This window comes from Mustela lutreola, chromosome 6 (genome assembly GCF_030435805.1).
Source record: "Mustela lutreola isolate mMusLut2 chromosome 6, mMusLut2.pri, whole genome shotgun sequence".
Lineage (NCBI taxonomy): Eukaryota > Metazoa > Chordata > Mammalia > Carnivora > Mustelidae > Mustela > Mustela lutreola.
The window spans coordinates 53,328,869-53,349,192 of NC_081295.1; the positions used below are offsets into that span (position 1 = coordinate 53,328,869).

The 20,324-nt window shown below is 40.1% G+C and overlaps 1 protein-coding gene across 3 annotated transcripts in view; it reads left to right on the forward strand.

Moving 5' to 3' along the window:
- The window catches only part of FILIP1 (filamin A interacting protein 1), a 227,904-nt gene that overhangs the window by 160,630 nt on the left and 46,950 nt on the right, over positions 1-20,324 (forward strand). For all 3 annotated transcript variants that reach the window (XM_059177257.1, XM_059177256.1, XM_059177258.1), the window contains one exon: positions 2,541-2,719. In XM_059177257.1, coding sequence (XP_059033240.1) covers positions 2,541-2,719 — 179 coding nt within the window. The remainder of the gene's footprint in view (positions 1-2,540; positions 2,720-20,324) is intronic.

A 20,324-nucleotide genomic window follows, 5' to 3' on the forward strand; every position in this document is an offset into this window, starting at 1 on the left:
AAAGGCTGAGCTGCTTATGCCTAGTTCCCTACTCCAAATATAACTTTCTTTTTTCTTTTCCCTTTCCCTTATGTTCATCTGTTTTGTTTCTTAAATTCCACATAGGAGTGAAATCATGTGGTATTGGTCTTTCTGACTGATTTGTTTCATTTCACATTAGATGAAATGACTCCATGTGACTCTAGCTTCAGCCATATTGCTGCAAATGGCAAAATTTCATTCTTTTTGATCACTGAGTAATATTCCACTGTGTATATATCTTCTTTATCTATTTGTCAGTTGATGGACACTTGGGATTTTTCCATCATTTGGCTATTACTGATAATGCTTCCATAAACATAGGAGTGCATGTGCCCCCTTTGAATCAGTATTCTTTGTGTCCTTTGGGTAAATACATAGTAGAGCAATTGCTGGGTTACAACTTTCAAATAAGTCACCCCTCCTTCCCAGAGGGGTGAGGGTATGAATAAATAGGCAGAAGCTGCTTTCCAAATACTTTCAAAAGTGGGTCCTACTTTATGATAAAACAGAAAGGATTGAAAAAGGGAAAGAGTTGCTCTTTCTACATTGATGATGATGATGATGATATATTTTAGAAATGCTTGACAAATTCTATAATATATGATGAAAATTACATAGTAGAAAGACAGAAGAGTTCCTGGGGAGAATAGTTTGTAATAGAGCGATATTCCAATGAAGGAAACCTCTTATATAAGCTGTCCTTTTAAGACTACAGAAATTTATCAGAACACATAAAAGTACAATTGGCCAATCCCTAATGGTATCAAATATTATTTGCCACCAGTCAACCTGGGCTTCTCTGTCTAGTCACAGGCTCTTACACAAAGGGACAGAGATCTGGTCAGAAACACTGAGGATTATGTGGGCTGTATCTCTTTTATTTGGAGGCCCAGAAATGATCCCCACATACACCTCCTACAGACCTCACACAACTGTAGAGGGAACCTCAGACCTCCATGTGACTGAGGGACAAACATGGAGAACCCAGGGAAAAAACTCTGATGCTGATACAGTGTGGAATTACCCCCATTAAGTTTTAGTAAGTAGGCTGTGGATTGAGAATGGATTTTAAATATGTTTCAACTAAAGCCATGGTTCTGTGTTAGGGGTGGGGGGTGGTGAAAGTGTTTTGCCCTCCAAAGGACGTTTGGCAACATCTAAGGGTAGGTTTATCACAGTTGGAAGTCGTACTACTGGCACCTGGGGAGGGGGCCAGAGGCCAAGGAGGCTGCCACACCTCCTCCCGTGCACAATACAGCCACCCAAAATTAAGAATGATTTGGCCTAAAATGTCAATAGTTCTGAAGTTGAGAAACCCTGAACTATAATTTGAAGAGGAGAGTAGGATAGGGAACCATCAATATTGCGAGAGTTGGTCCTGAACAAACATTTACTGAACACTTACTTTGCTCCAGGCTCTGTGCTTGGCACTAGAAACTAAAAACACAATCAAGGCATTTTTTTTTTAGTCTGTGTAGTGTCTGACAATTTTTTTTTTAAAGATTTTATTTATTTGTTTGTCAGGCAGAGATCACAAGTAGGCGGAGAGGCAGGCAGAGAGAGAAGTAAGCAGGCTCCCTGCTGAGCAGAGAGCCCAGTGAAGGGCTCGATCCCAGGACCCTGAGATCATGACCTGAGCCAAAGGCAAGGCTTTAACTAAACCACTGAGCCACTCAGGTGCCCCTCAAGGCATTCTTTAAAGATCTTCTAGCCTGGTCAGAGAAATAGGTACAAAAATCCTATAATAGGGGTGGCTCAGTCGGTTAAGAATCCTACTCTTGATTTCAGCTCAGTTCATGATCTCAGGGTTGTGGGACCCAGCCCTGTGACAGTTTTCAGACTCAGCAGCAGGTCTGCATGAGATTTTCTCCTTCTCCCTCTGCCTCTCCCCTCCACCCATGTGTGCTCTCTCGCTCTCCCTTTCTCAAATAAAAAAATACATTCTTTTTTTTTAAAGAAGTCCTGTAATAATATTTGACAGCATCTCTTTTAGTCTGAGATACGTGCTCCCTATAAGTCTTGAAATCCTCCTTATATTTAGCATCTCTTGAAGAGAGAGGACTGTAGAGACTTCCTATACTTTTCCTAGAAGTGCATGTAACTGCAAGTCTTAAAAAAAGATTGTGATGTTGATACTGACTTCCCAGGGGAGAAGTTTGGTACAGGTACATGCTGAGCTGTTAATTTTCCTGAGATGAGGAGGGCTGTCATCCTCTTTCTAAGTATAGGTTTTGTGCCATGTCACAGAAACAGTGAAAGAGCTTGTTCTCTCAAAAGCTTAGGAACCAGTACACCTGCTCACAGCAAAAGAGCTAGAAGGTCAGACGTTACTACAGTCTTATTATGGCAGGTGTAGAAAGCCAGCTGGCATAGACAACATGAGGGAATGGGGAACATGGCAGAGAACACTAGACCCGATGTTCTCTCCTTCCAATCATAAATCAGTAGACCAATATAATATTTTGAGTCCTACGTACATCAGATGAACTACTAACTCTCTCCCCTGTTCATTTACCCAGCTGGACAGACTTGAGGAAAAACAGAAGGAAACGTACCGGCGCATGCTAGAGCAGCTGCTGCTGGCCGAGAAGTGTCACCGACGCACGGTGTATGAGCTAGAGAGTGAGAAGCACAAACACACCGACTACATGAACAAGAGTGACGACTTCACCAACCTGCTGGAGCAGGAGCGGGAGAGGTAATGTGCACACAAGCCATGTACCGCACAGAGATCCCTGCCATCCTTTCGTCTCTGGCCCTCTGGTCAGGGAGCCTGCTTCCGCCCAGGGACACCACAGATGGGAGCCCAGGTTCAGACTCCCATTTCTGACCTGCATGGCTTGTAGAAAGTGAGACAGATGTTTACCTGCTATTGTCCATCAGAATAGGTTGGGGGGTACACAGGGTGGGACCCCAAATTTCCTGTAGGAAGTTGAGAACCATAAAGCCATACAGCTGGAAACAAACCCAGGGAGCTTATATAAGATCAATGAAGCACCTACATTCTAAAAGCCTCTCTACTAATTTTCTTCAGTGGAAAATAATCTACTTTTACTTCCTGAATAAGTGGTTGACAAATCAATAATCTTAACCATTTAAAATGAATCCTATTCATTCTTTTTTAAAAATTTTTTTTTATTTTTTTATTAACATATAGTGTATTATTAGCCCCAGGGGTACAGGTCTGTGAATCGCCAGGTTTACACACTTCACAGCACTCACCATAGCACATACCCTCACCAATATTCATAACCCAACCACCCTCTCCCTAACCCCCTCCCCCCAGCAGCCCTCAGTTTGTTTTGTGAGATTCAGAGTCTCTTATGGTTTGTCTCCCTCCTGATTCCATCTTGTTTCATTTATTCCTTTCCTACCCCCCAAACACCCCATGTTGCCTCTCAACTTTCTTATATCAGGGAGATCATATGATAGTTGTCTTTCTCTGATTGACTTATTTCGTTAAGCATAATACCCTCTAGTGCCATCTGTGTCATCACAAATGGCAAGATTTCATTTCTTTTGATGGCTGCATAGTATTCCTTTGTGTGTGTGTGTGTGTGTGTATACATATATATATATACCACTTCTTCTTTATCCATTCATCTGTTGATGGACACCTAGGTTCTTTCCATAGTTTGGCTATTGTGGACATTGCTGTTATAAACATTTGGGTGCACGTGTCCCTTTAGATCACTACATTTGTATCTTTAGGGTAAATACTCAGTAGTGCAATTGCTTGGTCGTAGGGTAGCTCTATTTTCAACTTTTTGAGGAACCTCCATGCTGTTTTCCAGAGTAGTTGCACCAGTTTGCATTCCCACCAACTGTGTAGGAGGGTTCCCCTTTCTCCGCATCCTCGCCAGCATCTGTCATTTCCTGACTGGTTAATTTTAGCCATTCTGACTGGTGTGATGTGGTATCTCTAAAATAAATCCTATTCATTCTTAATACCACAACAGAAACTCTTAATACTTGGTTGTATATAAATTACTAAATGACTAGATCTACCTGCTTTCTAAGGGTTACATAACTCTTAAAACTCAGTGTAAAAAAACAGTAACAAAACAACCTCAAATAAAACCTCTGCATGTTGAGCACTGATATCTGTCCTAACAGGTAATTCTCTCAGACCTGGCACCACCATGTTTGAACTCCAACTTGAAAAGCTTTGTAACTAACTCTCCTATAATCTCCAGTTTTGTTTAGCATCTTTTCAGCTTATTCTCTCCCTTTTCTTTCCTCTGCTGAATTGTTATGTCTGTGAATTCCACAATCTTTGAAACTGGTGACATCCGATCCTCATGCTTTGAGTTACCAAGCATGTCTGCTTCTGTGTTTAGGACTTGCAAATTAAGAGCCGCTTGGGAACAGCTTTAGTAATCCCAGCTTTATTATATATTTAGTTACAAGAAAGAGTTACGGTATTCCGAGGTTAATTTGCTTATAAGAAAAAGGTGTCATAGTAAAAGTAAATAAAAGCATGAAACAGCACAGGTTTTTGTTAAAGGTTTAAAAAATTATTAGTAATTTTTACTTATTGTTGGACTTGGCACATCCCTTGGAGAAGGAGAAGGGGAAAGGAAAATAAAGTTCTCTTTGCTTGTTGGAGTGTAATGTACGATACTCGCCATTTCTTTAGGCCTGTCTTCTGCTCCTATAAGCTAAGGTTTATCAGCTCTGTGTTTGAACAACGGTCTAATTTGACATTTGGGGGGTAAACCAAGCACTGAGAATAAGCTCCACTCCCTCAGTCTCTGTGAACCTTCCAACTTCAAGCACAGATCTTGCAAACAAGGTTTTAGTGACAGTGTAAATTATGAATGTCTACAACAGCCCTCTGGTTAGGAGTTCTGTGTTGGAATGTGGTCAAGTAAAAGAGCAGCTACTTATTTGATAGTGAATTCCTGAAAGATCTGAAATCAAATAATTTTAAAGAACACCTGTGTGAATCAACTGTTTTTTCAGTCATGCTGTGTATGATTTGGTTCAGAACCAGACACACCTGTCTCTTCTATAGTTTCCCACGTAAGCTAAATGCCTGAGGTGGCACCAGTTCACTTACAATTGTTGGTTTAATTATTTTTATTTATGTTTAAATTTTATTTAAATTCAACTAATTAACATATAGTGGATTATTCGTTTCTGAGCTAAAGTTCAGTGATTCATCAATTGAATGATGTGTGTGGCTAGAAGACTGTACTTATCCAGGCTGTTTCTTTTCCTTTCTTTTTTTGTCTTCCTAATTTTTGTGTTCCATGAGAGTAATTGAAATAATAACACATGATGGAGAGCTTTATAGTTCACAAAGTACTTTTATATTCTACAATAAGCCCATCCCAGATGTGTTTATTTACTTACTTCTTGTTGATCAACTCTAGATGAACAATTCCAATCCTCTGTACCCTTTTGGAGTTGTTTGATTTTACTAAAACAACTCCAGCAATCATTTCTCCTGAGCGAAGTGCTGTGTAGGTTTTTAAAATCAAAGTAAAATTTAAAAGAGAATTATCTAAAGATGCTTTTGATATTTTGATCAGCAGCACTACTGGGATACATCAACAAACTTTCCTGTTTTAGATAAGAATTCTCTAAGAGAACTTTGATGCTTGCTCATATATCAAACCACCTTAAGGTTTTGAAATAGTATTTTTGACTTAACAGGTTATACTTGAGGGCTTTAAACTTTTTTACTGTCGGTGTTTCCCGCAGATCAATCCTCTGACTGACCCCCAGTGCACACGATATGGTGGGCACGCCCAGCCCGACACCCTTCTGCTAAATTAAACGCCCCTACTAGGACCCTGACAACTCAAGATGGCATCCCTGAATTTCTCTACAATCTGAGGAGTCCACCGTGACTTGCTTGCTGAGTTCCTAGGGGGCAGTGAAGCCTATAGGATTTTCTCAAAGGTCAGGCCCGGGATTCCCGCTGCCCTTTGGAAACTGCCCTGCTAAATCTGCTTTGGGTTAAATCCTCTTTTTGAAGTAAGCAGTCATAATTAGATCTACTTATGGGGGCTGGCAGTGTGCTGACCCCGAGGCTTTCTTTCCCGTGGCCAAGTCACCAGGGAGCCCCTCTGCACAAGGTCCCCCTGGCCTCAACCAGGGCTGCAGGAGCTCCCAGCGGCTGCAGCACCTGCCCGGGATGCGGGGCCGCGCCTAACTGGGAGCCAGCATTTCTGAGCACAAGTGGGAGTCCTCCTGTAGACTGTTTCAAGTCCTTTGTTTCCTTCTTTGTTTTGCCCTCCCTTCCCCTTCTCCAGAAAAAGTCCCTTTTCCGGGGGAGAGGGGGAAGCCAAGAACTTCACTTCGGAAACATTTCCCTTTGTTTCTACTGTGAGCGTGAGTAAAGGAAGTAAGAAAGTGAGACTTGAGATAAGCCGAGTGGTTTGCTTCCTATAATCTTATCCAACTTCTCCCACTGACCGCTCAACTCTGCAGGCGGTCTCCGCCCTAGACAGCTTTTCATTTGGGAGTAGTGGGGTGATGGGAGGGGTGCTGAGCTAGGGAACTTTCCCCGTGGGGTAGCATCTCGGCTTCATCCTCAGTAATTATCCTGCTAGAGTTTTTCTTTTCCTGTGGAAAAATGGTTAAAGATAACAAAAGGGACCCAGGAATGCTGGATCCTTAGCAGGTGTTGATAAGCAACCCAAATTCAGATATTTGGTGAGACCGGGAATCTGACGCTCAGAGCCCTGCCAAGGACTTATGAGATCAGCCCCTTTAAGTCCTTCATTCTGTGGGTGGAGAAATTGAGGCCCAGAAAAATTATCTAGCTCAACTCAGATCGCGGTGCACAGTGGTCTAGCACTTTTGTGCAAATGAGTCCCTTGCGCAAAATGGCTTGGGTTTTTTTTTTTTTCCCCCTCTCTCTGTGTGTGGGCTCCCTACCTCCATGCTCTTACGGCCAAACTATGACATAAACTCTTAAAAGGCAGAAAGATGGTTATTGGGAGGATATAAACAGAGATATTCAGGCCAGTGGTGTCCTGTCAAGATAGGAGAAGCTTTGAGATAGCATCTGTTGGAAGCAGCAGCCCCGGGGCCTTGTTTGGAGCTGTGTTTGAATAGCATATACAATGCTCTGCTTTGGTTGGATTCTGTTTGGGGTAGTCATGATGGGGGGGCTGATGATGGTTATGAGGGGGCTAAATAAAGCCCACCTTTAAGCTGTGTCCTTGATATTGCCACTGACCTAGACCCTGCAAGTACAAAAATAATAGAAGCAGCAATTATTTTTAACATTCAGGAGTTTTCAATTCATCTTATATAAAAATTCCACAAATTAAGAACCTAAAATGGGCAATACATTGTTCTGGGCTTCCTTTATTCTAAGCCAGCAGATAGTGATCATCATTTATTGCCATCATTTACTGCATATTTATTTCTACAAAGAGTTATATTCCCAAATTAAAAAGAGGAAAACAGCATGAAGAAAATGCATTGCTTAACTCGTACTGTTAATAATCAAGTTAATAATCAAGATGAAAATATACTTCATTGCATTAGTTAGGATTGGGTAAAGAAAGCTCCCTTTCTAAATGCTGTATTGTTTGGTCCGTATTTTAAGTCACGTTGACCTTTAATGTCTTAATTCTGAACGCATGAGATCACCTTCAGCGTTTATATTCATTCTCTGTCTGAACTGCAAGACTTGGGATTTTTATCTTAAACTTCAAGAATGTCAAAATAGAGAGAATACAGTTACATCAAAAGTGGTCTGAAACTTAAAGAAATATTTGAGGTGTGTGTGCGTGCGCGCACGCACGCTAATGTAATGATGTGGGGGAGTTCTGTCTAAATCTATAACTGTAGATATAGATTTTAAAGCTTTTGGCTTCTATAGGCTCAGCCGCGACTACATAAATAATTACATCATCATATAATATTGCAGTAAGACTTCCAAGCATAAGTTCTTTTTTTTTTTTTTTTTAAGTACAAATCAGCATCTCAAGAGAAATCTCTTAACTTACCAAGCAGAGAATGGAGGATCAGGGACTTGAATGGAAGGGAAGCTTTCCAGCCCTATTTTGGTCAACATGAAGGGGAATGGGCTTTGCCCAGTGGCTTGTGGGACAGGTTGCACTATTTCACTCGCCTATGCTGGGAAATGACCAGTCAGAGCAAGTTCTCAAAAAGTTTCTCTAGTCGCCTGGAATCCTGGAAAATAATCCTAGCCCACTTTGGAGAAAAGAAATTCACACTTGGTTCCCTGGCATCATACCTGTTGAGTCTTTTCTTAGATTTAGATGCCTTATCTTTAAAATATGACAATAAAATGGGCTTTTCTCACTGGTAGTTTGGAGAGTCATAATAAGGCACTTTGTAGGAAAAGATTGCAATGATGTGTAAAAAGATCAAGTCTTATCAAGCAGAAAGTAATCAATAGATGGAACATATTAGCAAAAAACAACTGAGCCAGCTTCTCTGTGCTTAACACCCTGCTAGATGCTATTAGATAGCAGAGTTAGCTTTTATTGATGCATAATTATTATCCTTATTTGGCATGTAGAGAAACAGACAGGGTAAGTTCCTTCTACCAAGATTACTAACAATTGTTAATTGGAAGAATCAATGTTTGAACCGAGTTTACAGTCAAATATAATAATCTTCTCTACTCCCAAGTTCTTACCTTTTGATTAAAGTGAATGCTTCATTTCCCCAATGCATGGAGGAGGAAAAAATGACTTGGAAAGTTGGCTAGTGACTTTGTGGACTGTACATCCATTCTGTTGGCAGATTCAGAATTTGAGTAACAGACCTTAACTTGGTTATGAGTTATGTCGCTTACTATCAGTATCCTACTGGCCAAGAAAACTGCTGGGAATGAACAGTTTTTAAGAAAGGAGAGGAATTAGAATTCTGAGACTCAATCAGAAAAGGAATAGGTTTTACAGTTGATTTTCTGAAAGAATGCCAGGATCCAATTCCTCCTTCCAATTCTTCTTACTCTTGCAATATGCAAATCCCACTTCCTATGGGCAAATGTGCTTGAAATGAAAGGAGCTGAGGTGCTGTTGTGTTATTCATAGCTCACAGCAGGATATTTGCATTGGAGGGTGGGATAAATCAGCAAAGTGTAAAGGAAGTCATGTTACATCTTAAAGGGTCCAGGCAAGTGGCAACTCAAAAAGATAGTTTCCTAGGGTTGGAAGTTTGGAGTTAGGAGAAGAGTTGATCCTCTTAATAAACCCAGGATAGTATCATATCTACTTTCTTCCACCACCCATCCTGAAGTAGGCACTCCATGGGTTAAATATGACTCGGCCCATTAAAAATGCCCTTCGGGTTCATTTCACCAGATCCCACTGTACAAAAATGCTGGATCTTGGGTGGATGTGATCTTCCCAAGCTTCATAGCACCCTCATTCTGAAGATCATTGAGTTAGCCTCTGATCTAAGACTCTTCAGTCTTAGTAATATAACTTTAACAGACATGCCTAGGAAAATGGGTTTTCTGATCAACAAAATTTTCTGATTAATCAAAGGTTATGATGTAAATTAACTTACTTTTATTGTTATGGAAAATATTCTCAAATGCATTTTACTTTCCTTTAGAAATTTTTAAATATACCACAAAATCATATTTGATGAATCAGGATCTTGTAGTGCTGCTACCTGGGTTGCTCTGTACTTTACAACCTCAGAGCCTATTAGATTATATTTAAATCTGAATTTTAATTACTGTTGCATTTTACTATAGGTAAGGATGGTGAAGATATTTTCTAGATCTAAGGGCTTAACCTGGCAAGCTGAGAGTTTTAGTTGAATATATAGATGTATAGATACATAGATATAGATAGATAGATAGATAGATTGATTGATTGATTTTATTTTTAAGTAATCTCTAACCCAATCCAATGTGGGGCTCGAACTTGCAACCCCTGAGATCAAGAGTCACAAGCTCCACCTACTGAAGCAGCCAGGCATCCCAAGAAGGATTCTAATATTATAGAAAGGCGTGGTCACTAGAAAACTGGCCACTAGAAAGGAAAAGCATTCAAAGGGAGGGCTTGAGAAACAATACACAAGAAACACACTTTACTGTTTCAAGTTTTTTAACACATAAGACTTCCTTGGCCCTTTGGGCATCTGGGTGGCTCAGTGGGTTAATGCCTCCATCTTCAGTTCAGGTCATGATCTCAGGGTCCTGGGATAGAGACCCCAGACCTGTCAGGCTCTCTGCTCAGTGGGGAGCCTGCTTCCTCCCTCTCTCTCTGCCTGCCTCTCTGCCTACTTGTGATCTCTGTCTGTCAAATAAATAAATAAAATCTTAAAAAAAAAAAAAAAAGACTTTCTCAGTCCTAGTATTTGATATCCCTTATTCTGGAAAAGTCCCAGGAGAAGGAAGAAGGGAGGACAGTATTTGGAATTTAAATATGAGAGATAAAGAGTGAGAGCCCAGTAATGGGAGTTGATCAGGTTGTCAGAGTTTCTCTAGATCTGAACTGATCATTTTGCTGTTCTCTTTCAGAAAGTTTTCAGGCAATTACCAGATAGTTCCTGAAACTCTAAGTACCTGATTCACTGAAGAGGCTTCTTCTGAGAGAAATAGAGACAACTCCTTTCACATAACCATCATTCTTTTTGGTCATACGACTCTGTCAATGCTGGTCACAACCACTTAGACCAGATTCAACTGTACTGGACAGAGGTCACAAAGGTCTCAAACTCAAACACCTTCAGTGCCAGGCAGTAACTGAGAGAAGCAGATCCAGCCCCTCAGCAAACACTGCATGAGTCAGGAGGATTGCTAGGCTGGAGACACCAAGCTCTGACTACCAGGGAAAGTCACAGTTCAGTTCAGGTGATTGATTCAGTTTTAGGTTATGGATTCTGTTGCCACATTGTTGCCAATTCTGATTTTTTTAGGAAAAGACAAAATTCTGCTTTTAGTAAAATCTTTCAGTTTTTCGATGTTGGCTCAAATTTATAAAACGATGTGCAGTAAGCAAAATTCATCTCTTGGCTATTTATTCTTTAATGTGGCTAGTCAGACATGAAGGACATTAAGACCTGTAAGGTAGCCTGGTATGAAAACACTGCCAAATAGTGGGCTCTGTTTGATGAGGAAAGTGGCCTTTCCTCTGTACAGGCACATGGAAAGAGAGAGATCCCACTAACCCATTGAGACACTTTCTTGAGGCATATGAAACAGAAGGACATAAAGACAGTGGAAGCCAGGAAAAAAACAGCAGAGACAGAGAATTTCTAAGAGTAAAGCATAGCCATATCACAGGACTGGGGTTTCAGTGGACACCTGCTTTTGAGAGGATAACAAGCATTGAGGCACACTCATTGCTGTTTAGTTGCTAGAACTTTAGGTATATACCACAAAAGCATGCATAATATTCCACTTCTCTCTAGGCCTGACTGGCTGTGGAGACAGTTTTCTACATTAACTTACACTGGGGTAGTCTTACTAATAACTCCTATCTTCTTAGATAGTCCAGATGAGCCTGTCCCTTACAACCTCAAAGACTGAGTAATTCAATTATAATATTGTTACAGCTTGGACATTTTCATTTGCCTATGCTCAGATATAAAAACTTACTACAGGATTATAATCGAGTTTTTTAACTTACTTTTTTCTGTTACCCTGTGTCCTGTTCTTATTTGAATAGCCAGTTAAGAGCAACCACTGCTCGAGGACATGCTGCCACTGCTGAAAGTGAGAAGTCAATATTTTGTGTTTGGATTTCAGAAGCAAAGATCTAGGTATAGCCTTCGAAAGATTATGTAATCCAGTTTTTAATCACCCCTCTTCTTCTCTGTTAGATCAGACGCTTAGAGAAACAAGAAGGCAAGAGCCATCTATGCTATTTTGGGGAGGAGATAGTACAAAAGAAGAGACTCTGTTCTGAGCTTTTTGGGGAGTAGAGGGTGGAGAGAGGGAAGGTGAAGAGTAATAGAAACTGCAGATAGATGTGGTATGGAGAATTTGAGAGTAAAGAGATTACTAGTTGGAGTCCAAGGGAGTCTTAGTTTGCTTGGGCTATCATAACTAATATACTAGGTGGCCTAAACAACAGGAATCTATTTTCTCACAGTTCTAGAGACTGGAAGTCTGAGATCTGGTTCCCAGAATGGTTGGATTCTGGTAAGGTCTCCCTTTGCAGCTTGTAGATGGCCACCTTCCCACTGTATGCTCATGTGGCCTTTCCTCTGTACAGGCACATGGAAAGAGAGAGATCTTCTTATAAGGCCTCTAATCCTATTGGAGTAGAACCTTACCCTTATGACTTACTAACCTTTATTACCTCCCAAAAGATGCATTTCCAGATATAGTCACACTGGGGGTTAGGACCTCACTATATGAATTTGGGGGGGGACACAATTCAGTTCATAGCAAAAAGCATGGCAAAACTTGTGGCTCTCCTTCTGCTAAATAATTCAGGATAAATGAAGTAAAAATTGGTATCCCTAAACAATGCTAAAAGAATATTTAGATTTTCCCCCTGTGACTAAATGAAGTGTGGCTGGCCATGAGGATAGAACTGTGACTCATTTAGATCAGCAATCTGAGTAGATTGATCCTGGACACACGAGAGCCCAGGGTGCATCTCTGAGAATGCCATTATGGAAGAATGGTGACTAGCTGGCCTTTTGCCCACCTTCTTAATGGTTGCAGAATGTAATCTCAAGCACAGAAATGGGGTTCTGAAGCTCTAGAATTAACTCAGGAGACCGTGACTTGACTGAGGAATCTTTAAATGTATTAAGGGAAACCAAACTTGACTGAATTTACACAGATTGAACTATGATAAAGTGTAATGGGAACCCATACTGGAAAAATGAAGATAACTATTTCTTGAGCATAGAAGTTTGAGGCCTGCAATCAGTATGCCCATTATCAGTGAAAGAATCTGTATGTATGCTAAAGAGAAATCTTCTTGGTTCTAGAGTACAAATGGTTTGGGACCTCTAGAGGATCATCTGAGCTAAGTCTAACCTCTTCAGCTATGGTTAACTTCTCCCTGGGTTGCTCTAGCTACAGGGTGTAAGAGCCCCTCAAAATATGGAACCAGGAGACAGTTGTTTTTGCAGTCTTATAAATTTCATTTGGAAATGTATTTCATTTCAAATTCTGACTCTGCCACTTCCTGGTCTAGAAGCTTAGACAGGTTATCTGACCCCTGTGACTCTGTTTCTTCATCTACAGAGTGGGTATAACTAAGTAGCTATCTCATAGAGTTGCTTAAGTTCATGAGATAATGAATATAAAGCCCTTCCCACAAAGCATAGCATGTAAAACCTAAAACGGAACATTCCTTCTTCTCACCTATGTAATGAACTCTAAAAGGAAAGCTATGCAAGTGTCACTAAATCACAATGTACAGTTTATCCAGCTAAGACACACTGAAAACAATGCGATGTCCTGGGAAAGCAAATTTTCTGTTGTTTAGGTGGAGATAGTTGTGTATTTAGATTGTAGGTAGATGTAGGAAAACTAAAAACCTACTGCAGAGAATTCAGTAAAGTGAGGTGACAAAGTATAAAACTACATAGACTCAAGAGTCAAAAATCAATAGTTTTCCTATTTCCAAATGAGAAGATAAACTACATTAAATATAAACTATCTAGAAATAAACTTAAGAATGTGAGAGACCATAAATGCTACCTGGAGATATGAAAAAGACTGGGACCAATGGAAAGACTTTACCATATTCTAGAACTGGGGACCCAACATCATTAAGATGTTGCCTTGTTTAAATCCATGAGTTTAATGTGATCACAATAGAAACATCATCAGGATTTTTCTTAAGGAATGGGAACTAAATGAAGTGATTCTAAAGGTCGTATAAATAATACACAAACAAGAATAAACAAATTTAGAAAATGAAAAGTAGCAGAAAAGTTTCCTTCTAGAAACTAAAACTCATTTTAAAATTATAGTAAGTAGTATTATAGTGGTACAATAATAGGTAGGTCAGTAGAAAGGATAGAAATTCTGGTCATAGATTATAGTCGATATGGAAATTTAAAATGTGTTAAAGATGGCATTCCAAATTAGTTGGGAAAAGTTAGGACCCTTAATAATGCTTATTGTTATAGTCATTTTTATGTATAGTATTGATAATCATTCATAAACATGAGAGAAACTGACCTTATTCTTTTTAAATTTTATGTATCTATGTGAGAGAGAGAGAAAGCGTGCACGCGCACAAGCATGCAAGGCCGTCACTAGCAGCGGGGAGGGGTAGAGGGAGAGGGAGAAGCAGACTCCCTGCTGAGCAGGGAACTCAATGCAGAGCTCCTCAGGGGGTTCCACGTTGGGACCCTGAGATCATGACAGGAGCCTATGGCAAACACTTAACCGACTACACCACCCAGGTGCTCTGAAAACTTACCTTATTTTAATCATGGTCATTTCTCTCTGGCCTCATCTAGTTTATGGCATTTTAGGAGAACCAATAATATCACAGTGTGGTTTATGTTGACAAAAGATTCAGCATTTGTTTTTTAAGTTTCCAAAAGACAGGTTAATCTTATATAAGAAAAAAATTATATTTGAGAAGTAAAATAAAACTATGAAATAATAGCTGGAAAATGACTTTCTCTCTACAAAAAATAAGTAGTATTATGATTTTTAGCCATACAAAATTTTATGAGAAGTAAAATATTGGTAACATAGGGATCCTATCAAAGAAAAACTGCTGTAGTACCTTTGCTGAGGTAGTAAATTTACTCCTTTATTTCTAGAACTTTGCATATTCAAAAACTCAGTAAATTAAAAAGAAATGAAAAACTACATTTTATGTCTTGAAAAGAAAAGTTTAAACCCAATTTGGACTGACGTATTGAATAGCCTGGGGAATACTTATTTTCTTTTCCCAACAGCTGCATAAAACAAACTGCTTTGAATGAGAAAAAAAGCTAATCTGCAGTGTACTGGTATACCAAATTGAAGGATTTAAATGCATGTATTTTGCTTGCAGAAGTTATTGTGGGTTACAAAATGAAGTACAGATACAAATTCATTTCTTTAGAAAGTCTAATGCAGACTTACCTTATAACTTTTGGATTAAAAAGTTGGTTGTAATACAGTATACATATACAAATAAAAATGTGTGCCTATTTTCAGTATTAATCAGAGAGCCCTCAGGAAGTAGAGCAGATGGAAAGTTTTAAGAAACAATGAAGGGGCGCCTGGGTGGCTCAGTTGGTTAAGCATCTGCCTTCAGCTCAGGGTCCCTGGAGGGAACCCCTGGTAGGACTTCCCTCTGTCCCTCTCCCCTACTTCCGTCCTTGTCTCTTTCACACTCTCTCTCTCAAATAATTAAGTAAAAATTTTAAAAAAGAGGTGCCTGAGTGGCTCAGTGGGTTAAGCCTCTGCCTTCGGCTTGGGTTGTGACTCAGGGTCCTGGGATCCAGCCCCTCATTGGGCTCTCTGCTTGGCGGGGAGCCTGCTTCCCTTCCCCTCTGCCTGTCTCTCTGCCTACCTGTGATCTCTGTCAAATAAATAAATAAAATCTTAAAAAAAAAAAAGTTAAAAAAAAAAAGAAAGGAAACACACAGTGAAGATCATTAGGAAATAAGGAATAGGCCAGCTAGAATGGTACTTCATTTTTATTTTTTTAAAAGATTTTATTAATTTATTTGACAGAGAGTGACTTGGCGAGAGAGGGAACACAAGCAGGGGGAGTGGAAGAGGGAGAAGCAGGCTTCCCCCACAGCAGGGAGCCTGATGTAGGGCTGGATTCCAGGACCCCGGGATCATGACCTAAGCCAAAGGCATCCAGGCGCCCCTAGAATGGTACCTTAATAGGCAAATTTTTAGTAAGTAATTACAGCTTCAGAGTCTCCCCCAAGGGTGAATGTACAGTAAATAACTAGTGCTCTATAGTGACATTAAAAAACAATTTTGTTTCTATCAGTACAGATACTATCAATCGTAATCCAAGCAATTGTAATGCCAGGCAGTTGATCAAGCCTGATAGGCATTCTGTATGTTAGAAACACAAAACCAAAGTGTCTTCTAGATCTTTTTTGAACTATTTGACTCATTAATGAGATGTGTAATTTCCAGAGAAAAACGACTTCATTGCGGTTGCAAAAGCACCTGGATTCAAAGTAAAAATTTCTACTAAATGTTTGGGAGTCTTGGGTCCCCAAATTCTAACTAGTTGGATTGCGTTTTTAACTATGCTGATGTTTTATTACAGCATCGTGGACAAAAACAGGTATTGCAAAGTAATAAGTGAGATTATTCTTCTGGTATGAAAACCCATCGCATGCTGTCCCAAACTGACAGTCATTTGTCATCATGCTAAATTCCAGGCAAATGCTGTCTTTGTACAAATCTGTACACCAAGAAAGAGTTAAGAAAGAAAAGTGCTGGAAAGATATGTTGTCTCTTAGCACCACAATGAATATTCAACACCATCACTTTGATATTTTTCCCTTTTTTCCAGGATGGAAGAAGGTACTCAGATTAGCATTACAAATCCTGGACTCCAGAGAGGGATTTGGAACTTGGGAAGGTGGTGTTTTCAGTGTTTGGAGATTGCTTCTTTCTGGCTCCTTGACCGAGTATGCACTCTTTTTTCCAAAAATGCTTGTGTTTGGAAAGTACTTTGTGGTGGTGAAAAGTTTGAACAGAAAAGATTAATCAAAGGTTTGGTCTTTTATGCCCAATGCATAACATATTCAACTCTTGGATGTGAACTCTTAGCCAAGAAACTATTCAAATTATTCAGGGGCTGAATGTGAGCTTCAACTGCAAACAAACTAGAGGTCAACTTTATTTAATCTCAACTCATTCCTCTTAAGTTCAGAAACACTGCGCCTTAAGCATTTGCTTTACATTTTCTGCACAACGCTCAATTTCCTATAAAAGTTTACTTCCTATAGAAGTTGCTATTTATTTTATTCTTAAATGCTCAAGGAAGTACATGTATTGGATCTGAAATGTGAAGGGAACTAGAAATGGTGGATTATTGTGGCTGCTCTGCATCCCGTGTGCTTTTAGAAGGGAGGAATGCTTTGGTCTATCTAGTCTCGTTTCTTACAATTTCAGCAAATCCTGTATTCTTACAGAAATGTTCTTACTTTATTCACTTATTTATACCTACCATTCTTCCTCCAATATACTCTGATTTACTCAGCTCTCTAAAGCTCATGGATTTGTCTGACTTCTGGAATCTGTAACATTTGAGAAGTTTGGGATTATATTTCTCCCAAGGAAGAAGGCATAATTGTGTGCAGAACTACTGCCCAGACTTAATATACCATTACCAAACCTCCAGGGAGAGATCCTGGAAGAATGTTGTCCCCCAACTCCCACCCTCCAACTAAGGAACACAAAACACAGTGCCTTTAGCATATCCTATGACTTCTCCTTGCCTGCCCACTCCCGCTCACCAGTGCATCCACTTCTCACAGTTCTGGAGCAGAACCTCCTCTGCAGCAAAAAAAAAAGTCTCCTGGATAAAAGCACACTGAATTGGCAAGACAGTAATCGCCCACACATTGAGAAACTTCCCACTTGCCATATGTGAAACTCGATCTTTCTCAGAATGTGTAGGAAACATGCTCTCTTTATCTCTTCTTTTCCTGATCAATTTGAATATGGAGCAATTGCAGGAAGATTTGCTTTTAAGAGCCACTTCCTTGGGTCATGATTCTCAGTGACAGCCAGATGCTTAAAGGATGATGGGAACCTGGATACTCTGTTTCTAGTATCCAGGACTCAAAGAAGTTATGATTGTCTTAAAAGATCCCCACTCACAGTGAATTTAGGACTTGGCCTGTGGATCTGTAATCACAATACTTTCTGGGTGCATTAAATTTAACTGGAGTATACATTTTAGTTAACACATGCTAAAAAGTTTGAGAAAGGGAGAGCCTCCATTTGACTGAATGTCTTTCATAGAAAAGAAAACCACGGGGCACCTGGGTGGCTTAGTGGGTTAAGCCTCTGCCTTTGGCTCAGGTCATGATCCCAGGATCTTGGGATCGAGCCCCACATCAGGCTCTCTGCTCAGCGGAGAGACTGCTTCTCCTCTCTCTCTGCCTTCTGCTCTGCCTACTTGTGATCTCTCTCTCTCTGTCAAATAGATAAATAAAACCTTAAAAAAAAAAAAAAGAAAGAAAAGAAAATCTCTAATCCTCTTTACACAAAAATGTTTATTTAATTCATGGAGTAAATAATAATTGAGTGACTATCCATACTTGATCGGCCCATTAGGATGTTTAATAGGATCCTCAAACTTAAAGTCTCCAAAATGGAACTCTTGGTCACTTCTTGAAAATCCACGCCTCTTATGCTTATCTCAGTTTAACAGTACTTTCATCTAATTACTCAAACTAAAACACAAGCAATCATCCTTCTCTTTCTCTTAACCTTCCAAACATAACCACCAGTAGGTTGTATTGATTCTGCTTCCAAATTATATCTGGAATTTGTCCATTTTTTCCCCCCAAAACCATTGCCTCTGCCCTAGTCCAAGATAAAGTCTTATCCAAACCACCTTCCCATTGCTTGTCTGGGCTACCATGATAGCATCCTTTAGACATCTTTCCACTCTTGCTTTCCCTGGCTCAAGTTCCTTCTCTGCATATTAGTCATATAAATCAGATGCTTCAGAATAAAGTCCAGCTCCTTACCATGGTGTGGCAAATGGGCCAAGTCAGCTTGCTTTTTTCCAATTGTCAGAACTTATTGGAAGATATTGGTAACTCATGACAAATGATATAGCACAATGAAAGCAAGTCTCCAAGTGAATTTTGCCACACACAGAGTTAATAGTAAGCCCTACTGGTAAGCTTGGTAAAGTATCAGCTCCCTGGTCTGTAGACATGCTGACAAGTTCCCTGCATGAAAGGTTCAATCAGACAAGTGCAGCAATATTCCGGCTGCGGCATCAGCTATGTTTCTGGTTAAATCAGGTGATGGAATCCTCTGCTAAGTCTAAGGAATCAGATGGAGGACTGGGTCTAGAGCAGCACTCCTGAGGACATCGGGCTGCTGGGTTCATCAGGTTCTTATGTCCCACTTATACAAGGATGGAAACCCTTTGTATCTTCAACCACTCATTTTGATGTGGAAAGCGAAAGCAAAAGAAAAAGTTGAATTTCCTTACTATTTACAGCCTTAAAATGGGCAGTGACCTTGAAATAGCCAGGGTGACCTTCCTCTAAGAACTCATCTCTCTCTTTCCTTTTTTTTTTAGAGATTTTATTTATTTATTTGACACACACACACACACAGAGAGAGAGAGAGAGAGAGCAAGAGAGTGAGAACAAGCAGGGGAAGCAGGCTCCCCACTGAATGGAGAGCATGTTGTGGGGCTTGATCCCAGGATCCTGAGATCATGACCTGAGCTGAAAGCAGACGCTTAATTGACTAAACCACCCCGACACCCTTTAAACATCAGCTATTTTAAGTGAGTCTTAATTGTAGGGCTTTAAGTTGATTTTGAATGTAGCTATTTGTAGTATTAAGCAGGGAAGAGAAAAAGCACACCTGTGGTTGACATTTATTGTATTTGTTTTAAAGATTTTTCGGATATACCTAAAACATTTCCTCTTGCTATTGCTATTACTATTTGTCTCTAATAATTATTTGCTCTGGCCTAGAACATAGTCAGTGCCTTGCTGGGACCATATACCTCAAACTTGAATCACCAGAAGCAGACTGATGCAAGATGCCCCTTGGCAGGACTGTTATCATCAGTACTGACCCCTTGATTCTCTCTCTCTCTTTTTTTTTTTTTAAAAGATTTTATTTATTTATTTGACAGACAGAGATCACAAGTAGGCAGAGAGGCAGGCAGAGGGAGAGGAGGAAGCAGGCTCTCTGCCAAGCAGAGAGCCCGATGCGGGGCTTGATCCTAGGACCCTGGGATCACGACCCAAGCAGAAGGCAGAGGCTTTAACCCACTGAGCCACCCAGGTGCCCCTTGATTCTCTTTTTTTAAACATGAATTTATTGTCAAAATGAGACTTCGAATTTGTACTTTTGCGAAGTATCTATTATTATCAAGATGAATAAACTGTGCATAGATATATCATTAAGTATTTATCGTGGGCCCACTATGTGCACACACTATGGCCCTGACTCATACTGTCTTGTTTAATTCTGCAAGTAAGACTCCCTATTCCTGCTAGACAGCTGAGTCCACTGAAGCCAGAGGAGTTAGAAAACATCCTCTTGGTTATCTACCCAGTAGGTGCCAAGACAAGATTCAGTCTTGGGTTTCTCGATTGCCAAGAAGCCCATTGCCCCAACACTAGAGCAGACTGCACACAACACATGGTGGCAACAGTTTCTTCTTCAATTTTAGTTTTCTCCAGTTGTG